Source organism: Sprattus sprattus (assembly GCF_963457725.1).
Source record: "Sprattus sprattus genome assembly, chromosome: 9".
NCBI lineage: Eukaryota > Metazoa > Chordata > Actinopteri > Clupeiformes > Clupeidae > Sprattus > Sprattus sprattus.
Genome location: NC_137928.1, coordinates 29957568 through 29972010, shown reverse-complemented (window position 1 = coordinate 29972010; position 14443 = coordinate 29957568). Strand labels below are relative to the sequence as shown.

Sequence of the window (14443 nt, the reverse complement as noted above, 5' to 3'; positions counted from 1 at the left end):
CAATCTCTAAATGGTTTATTTTTTAGGTGTTCAATTTTAAGGCGGTAGTACTCCTCCTGAAGGGAAATTACTTTTTTTTGTTGTTCAAACACATCAATTGTGAGTTGCAATCTTCTCTCCTGCAGGGATGCTGACGGAGCAGGTGCTGCGGATGGGAATGGTGTTTGATCCGCCGGGCTATCCTGAGTAGCAGCTTCAGATGGTTCAGGCGGCAAACTTGATGGGCCCGGTTCTTGTGATGGCTCCATGCTACAGAAATACATAGGCCTAGTTTAATTATTGTTTTGATTAAATTAATTTCATACAATGAGCATAGATAACACATGAAATGGCTTCTGCAATGAATAAACACTGTTGATATGAATAACTCTGTGTCCTACCTTTGCTGCATTTCAAGGGCCTGCATCATTGACGTGTCAATGCCTGTTGGCAGCACGGTGACACTGACCTCAGAGTGTCCCAGGACTTGAAAGACAGTGTCGGCCACCTGGGACAGCCGCTTTGCAGGTGGTCCACCCCCTAGAAAGAAACAGTCAATGAACACAGTACTTAGGCATGTAAATTAACTTTGCCAGCAGGAGCAAGTTGCCAGATTATGTGGTAGGCCATAGTATTTTGCTCACCTGTGAGTGAGGATTCCCGCTTGTGTGCTGCAATCTCATCTTTTGCCTTGGACTGCAGCACATACCACCTTTTCTCACAATCGTCGCCTGTCCGCACCACCAGTGGAAAAGAGGCATTGATTGTTTGGAATATTGTGTCCCAGGCGCGCCTCTTGCCTTGGCTAGTGACAGTTGGGCCAAATTTTCCTCGTAACATACCTTTATGTTCGTTCACCAACTGGGCCAGCAACAAACCTTGCTCCTCAGTCCAGTTCGGCTTGCGATTCCTTGTTTTCTCCATTTTCTGTGTTTGTAGGATATTTGTTAACAAGCCTTCATAAATAGACCAGCCAGCAATCACAGACATTGTTAAAAGCTGAGCTGTGTTACCCTCGTTAAGTTCACACTGAGTTGTAACGTTGCAATTTCTACTTCATTAAGGACAGCCCCTTGAGATAGGCCATTTGAAATGATTGACTCATACCTACTAACGGGGTCAACCACACCTCCTCACTAAGATAGGATTTTTCATCCATTCCTGGCTCAGAGTTCACTGAAAATGTTCTGGAATCACTTCTAAGCTAAAACTCCTGGCAAGGAATTTTTAGGTTAAGTTAGGAGCTCTCTGAGAGGATTCTCAGAATCTTTAAGGATACGGGCCCTGGTCTACTGCAAACTCCACTACTCTTAAACCAGTCATGTCTCTTTACAAACAGGCTCTCAAAATACTTGATAAAAAAACGAATTCACACCATCACTGTTCTGTCCTCCAAAAATACAGACTTTTAAGTTGGGACAATCTGATCACATTTAAGAACTGCTGTTTAATGTTCAAAATCCGGTTTAACCTGGCCCCCCCACCACTATGCAGCCTAGTCAAGTTTAGAACATCAGCAACCAGTGCTACTCGAGGGGCAGCAAGAGGAGACTGTGATATTCCTTTAAAAAAAAGTGTATTTGTTTTCTCAGTTAGGTCAGCCCAGGAATGGAACCATCTCCCACAGAACCTCATTTAACAGCTTTAAAATAAATCTTTAAAAATGGTTAATAAATAACCAAAAATGTGAGCATTAGTGGGTCACTAGAACTTATATATTGGTCACTAGAACTTATATATTGGTATTTAATTTTATTTTTATTTTGTCATTGTTATGTTTGTATATATATATGTATATGTGTATACATATAGTTAATGCCTTTTTTAAGTTGTTTAGCCATTAACACTCTGGCAGGGGGACTGCCAATGGAAACTAGCCTTTTGGCTACAATTGGGTGCATTTACATTTTAATGTTTATTAATGTACACTGTCCCTCTTCAACAAATAAACAAACTGAAACTGAAACTGAAACAGCACTTCTTAAATGTGATCAGATTGTCCTAACTTAAAGGTCTGTACTTATGGAGGACTGAACAGTGATGGTGTGATTTAGGTTTTTTGTCATGTATTTTGAGAGCCCGTTTGTAAAGAGGCATGACTGGTTTAAGGGTAGTGGAGTTGGCAGTAGACCAGGTGGGTAAGCAGTAGTTAATTTGAGATAAAATCAGCGAGAACATATTAGCAGCCTCGGTGGACATGTGATTTCTAAGATGCCTAAAGTTGGCCAAGTTGAATTTTAAATTTTTGCCAATTTTTTTAACATGTTTTTTAAAAGTAAGTTGATTATCAATCAAGATACCATGATATTTGTATTCCTTCGCGATCTAGGCAATAGGCATAATATGTTTTGTGGCAGCAAAATTTAAGAAAGTTCCATAGGGGGCTTTGAACTTAGTTTAATGTTTTTTTATTATTATTATTTTCTGAGGTTTGAATATGATTTCAGGACATTATGTCCCCAACACAATAGGATGGTTAGCACAGTCATATCAGGCTTTCTGGTAGTACACAACATATCCCAGGAGACAAACACTATTTACATAGGAGGGGAATGTTTATATATAGTCAAACACTTCTTTAAGATAGTAAGGTGGGGAGGGAGTTTTCAGTCAGTTTAAGAAGCCTTTACTGCCTCTCCTAACCAATGACTGAGTCAGTTATAGGAGAATATAGCAATGGATGGAAATATAATCTAAATATCTGTGTTTTCTTTTAGTTTATTTCAGTGTTATGCATGTTGGTTACTGTTACTTGAACAACATGTCAAATGTGACCTTCATGCTAGAAGCCTATGCAAGGATAAATGAGCAAAGATTACACTTTGTTGGCGTGTTGGCATTATTATACCCTGTTATTGTTATAGCCAACATACTTATAATTTATGTTATATGTGCCGAGAGAGAATTACACAAACCGATGTATATTCTTATCTGTAATTTAGCATGTATTAACTTGTATGGAGGAGCTGGATTGACTCCTTTTATCATTTACAACCTTTTGTCTGGGACATTTCAAATACAATGGCTTGCATGCCTTGTGCAAATATTCTCCATTAACACCTATGGGGGATGTGAAATCATTAATTTAACAGTGATGGCTTATGACAGATACATTTCTATTTGCTCCCCTCTAACATACCAAAAGATAATGTCTCCTTCAAAAGTCATTCTATTTGTTGCTTTAATATGGCTGTTGCCATTTCTTAGATGTGCAGGTACTGTATTGATCACTGCAAACTTAAAAATGTGTGGATTTGTAATTGAAAAAGTCTACTGTGATAATTATTCAGTGGTCAAGCTAGCATGCTCAGGAGTTTCAGAAGTTAATATTTTTGGTGCAACTCAAACATTCTTCTCTGTTATGCCACCACTTGTCATCATTGTCTATTCTTACATAAAGATTATCATAATCTGTTCAACTTTAACAAGAACTGGGCAAGCCAAAGCAATGAGCACTTGTGTTCCACACCTAATTGCAATAATGAATTTCTTCATAGGCTGCTCTTTTGAATTATTTCAAAGTCGTTTTGACATGACTCATCTCCCATATACAATTCGTGTGGTTCTGTCCTTGTATTTCCTTATTCTTTCACCTGTATTGAATCCCATTCTGTATGGAGTTAGAACACAAAAGATAAAAGACGCTATGAAGAGAAAAGTATGGCAGACAAGGAGAGCTTTTATAAATAATATCTCAAATCGAGTAACATTATTGTTGTGATGAATTACAATAAATGTGTGTGTTATATTATTGTGTAATTATGTTTGATTTTTCTTGGAAAGAGTAAATTACTAATTTCAAAGAATCTGTATGTATGTGGACAAGTATATTTTGGTTCAGCAGCTGTGGTTTCCAATTGCAAACAGCCTTAAAGGCACCCAGTGCAACTTTATATAAACATTCAATGAAAAATAAACATTACATTTCTAGTCTTTTTTACACGTAGTAAGTTTCAATAACTCCATACCATTACATATCGACATTCAAGGAGCAAAGATGAGACGTCGTTGTGTGGTGAGAACTGATAGAAAATCGTAAACAACAACAGTCACCGGTGGGGAGAGGCCATTTTTCCAATGACTGGAATCCTGCTTTATTTATTGCAGCACCAATAAATAAAGAAAATGGCGGCGATTGTTGTTGTTATCGATTTTCTATCAGTTCTCATCACACAACGACGTCTCATCTTTGCTCCTTGAATGTCGATATGTAATGGTATGGAGTTATTGAAACTAACTACGTGTAAAAAAGACTAGAAATTGAATGTTTATTTTTAAGCCTCGAAAGTTGCACTGGGTGCCTTTAATATATCTAACTCTAAAACCTCAGGGTGTGTTTCTGTGTTGATAAATCACCATGAAACATGGAGTTGGCCTCATTTACATGTCAATGCTATTGGATTCAAATGGACAGTGAAAATTTCATGTGGCGTAAAGTCCTAGGTGAACAATCAACAAAGTAAACCCAAGCTTGTGCACGTTTTCACATCATTTGTGGGATCTGCATCAATTTGAAAAGGGGTCTGTAATTACTGTAGTCAGTGGTGGAAGAAGTACTGAAGTTTAGTACTTAAGTAAAAGTACAAGTACCCAGGAAAATGAAAGTAAAAGTAAAAGTACTACATCAACAATCCTACTTAAGTAAAAAGTACTCACTTTTAAATTTACTTTAAAAGTAAAAGTAAAAGTACTCACGCAATGGGTTGTCTCTCAATGTCTAGGCTGTGCCATTTTGATAAAGAAATAGCGACTGGTAATAAATGCCTCTACAGATGTCACTACTAGTAATAATTATAAGCAACAACATTTGTTAATTGGAAAAGTTGGTGTACTTATTGGGCCTATTGTCTGTAATACTGTTCACACTCTATCTTACAATTCTGCGGATGACAAGTTATCTACCAGGGATTATTTGCAAAGTTCATACCATTAAGCCAAACCAATAAAGACACAATTTTATATATTTTATTTTATTGTAAACGTGTAAAAAATGGAAATATGAAACATGAAAAACCAATGTAGTTGTTAAACTGGTCAATGCAGAGTTTTATGCTCTATTGATTGCAGAAAGGGGGGGGGGGACATATTGAGTAACCCAAGACTAGGCATTAAGTTTGCATGCCAGGCAATAACCTGTCAATAAAAAAGGCAAATCTTCACGTTAGCTATACATTGCTAAACTACCAGCTTTATCTTACCACTACGTAAAATAAATAATCAAGCTACAATCGTGTTATTTTGATGCTATTGCTGTATGTCAACATGTATTTTGCTAGATAACAGTATACAATCATGTCAGTAACCGCATACGATATGCAAAAGTCATAGACATTAACTTAGCATAGCAAGAACTCTGCATAACTCGACCTGTTTCTCCAAATTTGAAGGCGAATTTTTGAAGGCAACAACTCCTATTTTAAGGTAAACAGGAAACGCACTGAAACCTCCACGAGTTATTCTTGGGGCCTCTGAACTTGAACATGTCCTCAGATGAGGCTGACTCTGAATCCATGCTGAAAAGTTGTTTGTTAGTCAGGCTGTTTGTCGAATGTTTAAACAAAACTGGCAAGGCTACCGTATTGCTGCTGCCAAATACACACTCGGCTGTCATTGGAGCAGATAGAGCCACCTGATTGGTTGAAACGTCCTAAAGCAACGCAATCCATATTTTTGTGTAGGCAACATTTTGGCGAAACTGTGTTTATAAAATGTAACAAAAAACGACACATATTGTAGAAATGTAGCGGAGTAAAAGTACAAATAATAGCTGCAAAATGTAACGAAGTAAAAGTAAAAAGTATGCACTATTATTTTTACTTAAGTAAAGTACAGATACCTAAAAATGTAACGAAGTACAGTAACGAAGTAAAAATACTTCGTTACATTCCACCATTGGAGTGAGTTCCGGGGTGTGCTTTAATCAGAGATATAGTAACTGTACGACCTGTTTACATTTACCTGAGCGTTCCATATCAGTGCGCTCTCAAAAAAAAAATCGAACCAAGATGGCGGCGTGTTGGGAACCTGTTAGTTAGTTGTTTATGTGCTACACGAATGTTGCAGAGTATTGTATGTCTTAACTTAAGCTCTCCAAAATTAATTGTAGGTTGATGCTAATGCTTAGACCAAAAATCAATTGAAATATATAGTAGCTAGCTAGCCTCGCTGCTAAGTATAACGTTGCTCTCACACGCGTCCCTCAGGCAGAGTTAAACAAATATTAACAAAGTTGACAGTGTCCCATTGTCGTTTTTGTTATTTTAATGGCAAATTTATAAAATGAGCAATGTGAATGAATAAAATGGTGCGAGATCAATGTCGATCTCCTAGCTAATCATCAACAAACTGTTGGTTCTAGGCTAACAGACGTGAAGTTCCCAATGCTGTTTGTCTGTTGCATAGCAACAGCCACACAAAGGGGGACTATTTTCTCTAGGCTACTGAAATGCGATACACAATGTTTGGTGGCTACAACTTTTTTGTGCTGAAAGGCAGCTTTCTATTTATAATTAAATTGTACTTAATATTTATAATGTCGCTGGCAACCGTGTTATAAAAGCAATAAGGTACTCGAGTCAGTACTGTATCGTCAATAATGTACTTGTTCGAGGGTTTGCTAACAACACCCTCGAACAAGTACATTATTGACGATACAGTACTGCCTCTCAAACCTTATTGCTTAAATACAGCTCCTGAGAATGTTGCAAAAAGTTCCATTGATTTGAATAGGCCACCCCAACGTTTACCGCTGCCATTGGCAATGGGTTTTGTGCTTCTAATTGACATCTTTCATATCATTCTGCAAGTAGTCCAGTCATTTAACGTAATGGAAGTTTAATTGAAGTCTGCAAGTAATGGATTACATTTACATTTAGTCAAATGTTTCCAGTGTTGTCCAAAGCAACGTACAAGGGAGAGAACAGTCAAGCTAAGAGCAATGAAACCTGGTGTAACAATAAATACTGCTTTTTTTTCTCAAGAAATAGAAAACGAGAAAGAAAAAGAAGTGCGGGACTGTCACTGTTTAAGTGCAAATGAAGCCAATGTGCCAGTTAGGAAGGGAGGTGCTCTCTGAAGAGTTGGTTGAAGAGTTGCTCTGGTAGTGCTAGGCAGGTCGTTCCACCAACGTGGAACTACAACTGAAAATAGTCTGGATTGCCGTGCTTGCACAGGCGGCAGTGCCAGACGATGCTTACTGGATGAGCGCAGCGTCCTGGGTGTAACATTTGCCCTTACAAGAGCATTTAGGTAGGTGGGAGAAGAACCAGTAAGCACTTTGTAGGCAAGCATAAGTGACTTGAACTTAATGCAAGCAGATCTGGTTGGACACCAGACGCGCTGCCGCGTTCTGGATCATATGTAGTGGTTTCACCACGCAAGCCGGCAGGCCCGTTAGGAGGGCGTTGCAGTAGTCGAGGCGGGAACTCACCAAGGTTTGCACCAGCAGCTGGGTTGCTACACAACACCTGAAACTTTAAAGTCGTATTTCTTGTGAGGAAAAGGTTTTTCTTAGCAGAAGTCACGAAATGAAAACTAAATTATTAAAAAGAGGTATTTTGGAGGAATGTCTTCTATCGTTTTGACAAGTAACTGAATAGTAAGCGGAGAATAGTCTGGCTGACATTATCGGAAAATAAGTCTAACTGGGTGCCAAAGGCAAAAGTTTTAGTGCGTATTCTGTGGCTCTGGACGATAGCACTGACATAAATGGTAATGCTCAGCTCGCAACTTTTGTGTTAACAACCAGTTTGAAGTGACAGCATAATTATTTTGTGTTGACAATGCAAGTTTGTACCACAGCTAAGGATGTATTTGAGCAACTGTGTGACGCAATTGAGCATGCTGGTCTGTCATGGAAGTCGCTTTGAGTTTGAGACCCCTGCTCTAATAAAATCAACAAAGTGCAATAACTAAATTCCAAGAGTCCTTTAAAGGAGGTGATGCTAAAGGAGACTATAATGATTGATACCTCTTTACTAATACATGGGATCAAATGAACTGTGAGATTTGTCAATCAAAGGAAGCCTGCATGAAAGTAAACATTAATCAGCAATCAAAGAGATATTTTCACGGTTTGTATTACACAGATATTATGTTATAGCAGTCAGACAAAAAGGAGGACTGGACAGGGATAGACAAGAGAACCAGATCAAGATAATGGAACAAAATTGAATAATTCCCTGCACCCAGTGACTATTTGCTTTACAAACTAAGCTTGGGATTTTCTCCATACAGAACCGAATATGTAACTGGACATGGTTAGATTATTAGTTTATTTCATAGAAGAATATAGGAACATAATTCAGGGATAGTTATAATTTATTATAGCACACAGACAATGTAAGTATATATTGTATAGCTGTACGAATAATAAACTAGAAGAGATATCTATTTCTGCCAATATTTTTGTTATATTCCAATATATTTGCAGACAAATAGAACACATGACAAGCATAAACCACCATGAACACATCAATATATAATACATCTTTATCCAGTTGGCATAGTTATGCAGAAGCCATGACAAAGGGCTGCCTGAAATCTGCATAGCTTGACTAACATAATACCCAACAGATTTGCAAACACAGCACACACATCTCATGCAAAAAAGCCTCATATTTCACAATGACTCCCTGGCACACTAAGGGCCTGATTTATTAATATGCGACCGCTGCTTAATCTGCGTTAATCTGTGCAATCATTATTTAGCGCACTGTTAAAAGACTGGAGAACTTGCCAGCAAGTTACTGCCACCATGGAGATTCGAGGAAGAAAAAACTAAGGTTCAGCGAATAGATATAGCGAGATAGATATATTGGTCCACGTTCCCTCAATCACTGAACCTGATTCAATGGGTTATATTGTTGTTTTGCCCGCCATCACCTACAGCGAGATGTTTAAAAGAACACGATTATAAATAATATGCTATTGGTGGCATTAATGCATAAACTGTCTATTATAACAATATAGATGTGTACATGGCGAGATTAATACGTTCTACAAGGGACATGGGTTCACTACAATATATCCCCACTGAAACAAATACATTTACCAAGTAGCCAAAATCACTGTTGCTCAATCATGGATGGATGGCACTATTCCGGAAGATAAAACTGTCATGGACAGACCACTACCACATAAGTAATGGTCATGTTGGCATCACATATGACCTGGACATTCATTGAATATGTTTGCTTTCTGTTTCGGTAAACGTGTTCGTGGATTGAAGGTGGGACTGTTTGCATGTGGGTGCGATCAATTTCTCCAATTACGTTCGGAAAGTTTAATTTCATATATATGAATATATGAATTATACGAGTTGAAAAAAATATTTCTGTTCGCTGTCTCTGTCTCTGTCGTCGCATTGCTGCTGCCATATCAACGTTTTCAGACTCAGTGGAAATCCGCTTCCTGGTTAAGACGTGCTTTTATGAGGCGGAGAATTACCCTGCAAATCAGAGATGTGCGCTCGCCAGGCAGTTTAGTAAATACGACGCAATACATCATTAGGCGCACTCCTCCCATTAAATAGCGCTACACGCCTACGTTACCACCCACGTTTCGGAACCATCCCACCTGTTTGCAGGTACACACCTTCAAAGCGTTAATATGTGCTCTACTCAAATGCGCCCCCTTAGTAAATACCGTTTTATGTTTACGACCGCTATTTTACGCCAGAAATGGGCGCAATCCTGTTAGTAAATCAGGCCCTAAGTATTGTAAGTGAATGTCCCACCATAGACTCCATTACCCCCAATTCCCTTATCACATTTCATTCCTTATCTACATTTCAGTGACCCAGCATTGGTCACAGCAAAGTCATACAAAGGGTGACGCAGTTTGCCTTTTAAAACCGCGATAAACCCAAAAATCTCTCTCTCTGGCGGTGGGTTTACAACAAGTGAACTTCATTCAATTAAGAGATACCCTCTCTGCAGAACAAAGGACAACCCACAACAGTCGTATTTGAACTTTTGGCCGAAGTTAAGAAAATACTTTGACTTGTTTAGTTGCAATCTAAGTTTACCGGTAGAATTATACTGCAGCCCAGCAGTGTTCTGAGTAGGATGAGGCGACCGGCTTCCCTTATTCGTTTCTCTACGTTGACACAGAATTTCTACATCCTTCTAAACCGATCGGACCTCCAACAAGACCTCCGCGAGTTCACCTGACGAGGTGCATGAAAGAAAGGATACCCGGACATCTCACTCAGATCTGCGTGCCGCGCTGTCCTTGGAATTCCGTAAAACATCGTTGAATGTTAAGCAAGAGCGTTCTTCAAGTAAGGCTGACATCTGGGCAGAGATTAGTCTTAAATGTGTGTTATATACAGTATGTGTGAAAGTATTGTTGTTTTATTTCATTTATGATTTAAATGCTTACTTTTGCTATTCACAGTTCAAGGTCTGTAACCGTGACATATCTTGTTTTGTTCTTTTACTTTACTAATTTGTTAGAACGTGCATGCACCGTCTCCCTCAATCACCATCTGAACATATACACACACATCGTGATTTCAGTGTTGTTGAATATCTTGTTTTGAATTAAGGCAGCTTAAGACAAGAACCCTTTGTTCAGGCATTCTTTACTCTGCGCCCCTTCCCCCAACCAGGTTGGCGCCTAAGAAACAAACAAGCTCAGTCTCGGACCCACAGCCGACTATATCCTAAATCTAGTCTGGGCCTGCGCACTCTTCACTTCACGCTCACAGCCTTTACGCCCGACTCACATTGTTGCGTTGGAAGGCGTTGATGCGTTAGGGTTAACGCATCCCCATTCACTTTGCATGTCGTCATCCTTTGCCGAACTGAATTGTGGCTCCGTTTGGTTCGCGTGCGTTGCGTTTCATGCTTTGCTTGCGGCAAGAGTTGAAGAAGGTTGAACTTTTCGAGAGGCAATGCATGCGTCAGCCAATCATATTGCCTTTCATGCATAACGGACAGCACAGGCGCTAGCCAATCATATCCCGTATATGCTCACGTCTACAGAGCGGCAAACTCAAAAAAAAAAGATGGCTGCCAAACTCCGTAGATGGTCGTATTTGTACCTACAAGTTGGTTGTTTGACTTTTTTTTGGTTAGATTTGTTAAAAGTTACCGAGAAATAGACACTGTACAATGTAAAAACCCCTTTATTGTAACTGAAAAATACGTATCATAGGATTTGCGAGGTCTCTGAGCACCCTGTCTAATGATAGCATGCAACTACTCAAAGGGGATAGGCTTGATGTCAATCTCACTATAACGTCTCCGGTATCAACAGAACCCCATGCGCCAGACTCCTCCTCTGCCTTCCGTTGGATCAACGCATCAATGTGAGTCGGGCGTTATCACCTATGTGCTTGCACATAGCTCCTCTCCCACTTCCCCTCTCTCCACTTAGCGCGTTACCGCGCATACCTGCGCACCCACACACACACACGCAAACACACACAGACGAGCAGGCTCTCATGCCCCCTCCTCTGTAATCCCAACTCCACCTTGTCCCTTGTTTCAGTGTTATACTCAGTTGTTAGTATTAGCTATTAATTACTGTCTGTTACTTTTAATAAATTGTTTATTTAAACTTAAACAATTTTCTTGTCTGTTGTTGTTCCAATATTCCACTGAAAGCCATTTTCCGCCAATCAAGAACTCCAAATGCCTTCACATCTCTGGTTGTCCTATGTAGTGTTATAGACTTTGTAGTTATATTGTAGTATGATAGTATTGTGATACCATACTCAGACTGGAACATAGTGGTACAACTAGAGCTTTCCATTATTTTAGTAATGGAATTATAAAATATTAAAAACTAAATGTAATGATTATTACATTTTATGAGACTGATTTAATTAAACTAATGTACAACCCCGGTTTCACCTACAGTTTACATGTGCTTATTGTCAGTAAATAAACAATAACTACTTTCTATATGGAATATCAACCATTTATTTTATATCAAGTATTTATGTTAATCTTTTATCTTTTATTTATGTTAATTCTTTGCAAATTATTCTTACATTAGTCGTACACAATTGGTCATGAAGTGTACTGAACCAGCAGGCCCACACTGAATAATTAAGATTTGATTTTAGTCATATAATTTCATGTTTCTGTCAGAAAACAGCCAATGGCATTGGAATGACTTTAAATTGAGGTTAAATTTAGATAGAAAGATACTTTATTTATCCCAAGGGAAATGTAAGACGTCCAGTAGCTTACAACTCACAAAACGTGACAAAACATAAATACACACAAATAGTTATGAGACACACTAAACAATAATTTAAAAAATAAGTTGCAAAAGCCAGACAAAAATTAGATATTAAGTCAGTGCAATGGGCTAATATAACAAGTACATGTATGGTCAGTGGGATGGCAAACTGAGGTAGACTCATGCAGAGAAGTCCATCTCCCCATCCCCTTCTGTGTGGAGTTGTACAGCTGAATGGTCCTGGGGACAAAGGACCTCCTCAGCCTGTCCGTTGTGCATGACAGTGACAGGAGTCTGTAACTGAATATGCTCATCTGTCTGCTGAAGGTACTGTGAGAAGATGGTGGTCATCTAGTGCAAATCTTTAATTTGATGAGTCAGTTGGAATGTTACTCATACTGCCTTTTGCAATAAAGGACTGGTTCATAAAAGACAATCAGGATTCTGACTGGTAAGGTTACCATAGAAATTGCCAAAACAAGAATAAAGTTTCAACACTGAACTGACTCATGATGACATTACTTTACCATTATAAGATACATGTAGAGCTAGTAAAAAAATGAGTCTGTTTCCCTAGTTCTGAATTTTTAAATAACTAATTTCTTGGCCAGACTTTTCTACAAGCATCTCTGATTTTAGTCATCTTTAGTCCATACATGATTGGATTGACTAGTGGTGGGATCATTAAAAAATATACTGAAATAATTATGCTCAAAGTGGCTGGCATACTTGTCTTGGCTAGTCGGCTTTGAATCATTGCAAAAGAGCTACCTATGGAATAATTTAGCAGTGAAACAATATGAGGAACACATGTATTCAAGGATTTCTTTTTTGTGTCAATACTGGCCCTAAAAGTAATTTTGATGATCCGAATGTAAGAGTATAACATGAGTACCGTTGGAGGACAAATAACTAAAACAGTCATGCAAAGGCCATATATGTTATTTAAAGTTGGGTTTGAACAGGATAGTCGGACCAGCAAATAGTTGTCACACCACACTTTCTCCATGACATTACCACACAACTGTAAACGCACATTCATGGAGAAGGTAACAGTAAATATGCAAAAGGAAAGCAACCATGCCATCAGAATTAAGAGACAGACTCTCTTTGGTGTCATAATGGTGTGGTACTGTAAAGGATAACAGATTGACATGTACCTGTCATAAGACATGACTGCTATATTACTAAATTCCGTTACTCCATAAGTATACAAACAGTAAATTTGTATGTAGCAATATGTAAGAGAAATTTCATGGGTGTCTGAGATTAAATTTACAAAAAGACAAGGAAATAGACCTGTGCTGCCATATAGTTCATTCACACACATACTGCACAAAAACAGGTACATGGGCTCATGCAGAGCCCTATCCAGGTAAATAACACTGATTACAAGCACATTGGCAAAAATTATGCAAACATATAATGCCAACAAAATAGTGAAGTAAAGGTATTTAACATGTCCAACATCAGTGTATGCAGTCAGGATAATAAATGAAATCTTAGTTAAGTTCTGCATGGTTAAGCCTAGGGATGCACCGATACCGATACCAGTATCGGGTATCGGGTCGATACTTCGTTAAAATACTTGTACTCGTACTCGTTTTAAATTACCGATACCAAAAACCGATACCCAGTGTTGCGTCTTAAAGGCCCCCAGTGCAACTTTATGTAAACATTCAATGAAAAATAAACATTCAATTTCTAGTCTTTTTTACACGTAGTAAGTTTCAATAACTCCATACCATTACATATCGACATTCAAGGAGCAAAGATGAGACGTCGTTGTGTGGTGAGAACTGATAGAAAATCGTAAACAACAACAATCGCTGGTGGGGAGAAGCCATTTTTCCATTGACTGGAAGCCTGCTTTATTTATTGTAGGTTACAAAAAATAAAGAAAATGGCGGCGATTGTTGTTTTTATCGATTTTCTATCAGTTCTCACCACACAACGACGTCTCATCTTTGCTGCTTGAATGTCGGTATGTAATGGTATGGAGTTATTGAAACTTACTATGTGTAAAAAAGACTAGAAATTGAATGTTTATTTTTAAGCCTCGAAAGTTGCACTGGGTGCCTTTAACGCGTGTGTTTTCTTCTCTACTGTCTATGCCTGCCAGGTGTGAGAGCGGCGAGTTGCATAGAGGCCGAGAGCGGTATTGCAGACAGATAAGTTGAGGTTGAACTTGCAGTTTAAATACATTCAATAACAGCTTGGATACGATGTGTGGAGGTGGCTTGCGTAAGCTAACGGTTTCGCTAGAGAT

General features: G+C 38.6%; 1 protein-coding gene across 1 annotated transcript; it reads right to left on the bottom strand.

Annotated features, from left to right (window-relative positions):
* Positions 1–376: 376 nt before the first annotated feature.
* On the bottom strand, positions 377–13693 carry LOC308370435 (olfactory receptor 6E1-like; the record flags this gene model as incomplete). Its single annotated transcript, XM_080845085.1, has 3 exons — positions 377–519; positions 624–906; positions 13070–13693. The coding sequence occupies 3 exons, from the start codon at positions 13691–13693 to the stop codon at positions 377–379; spliced, it is 1050 nt and encodes a 349-aa protein (XP_080701211.1).
* Positions 13694–14443: the final 750 nt, after the last annotated feature.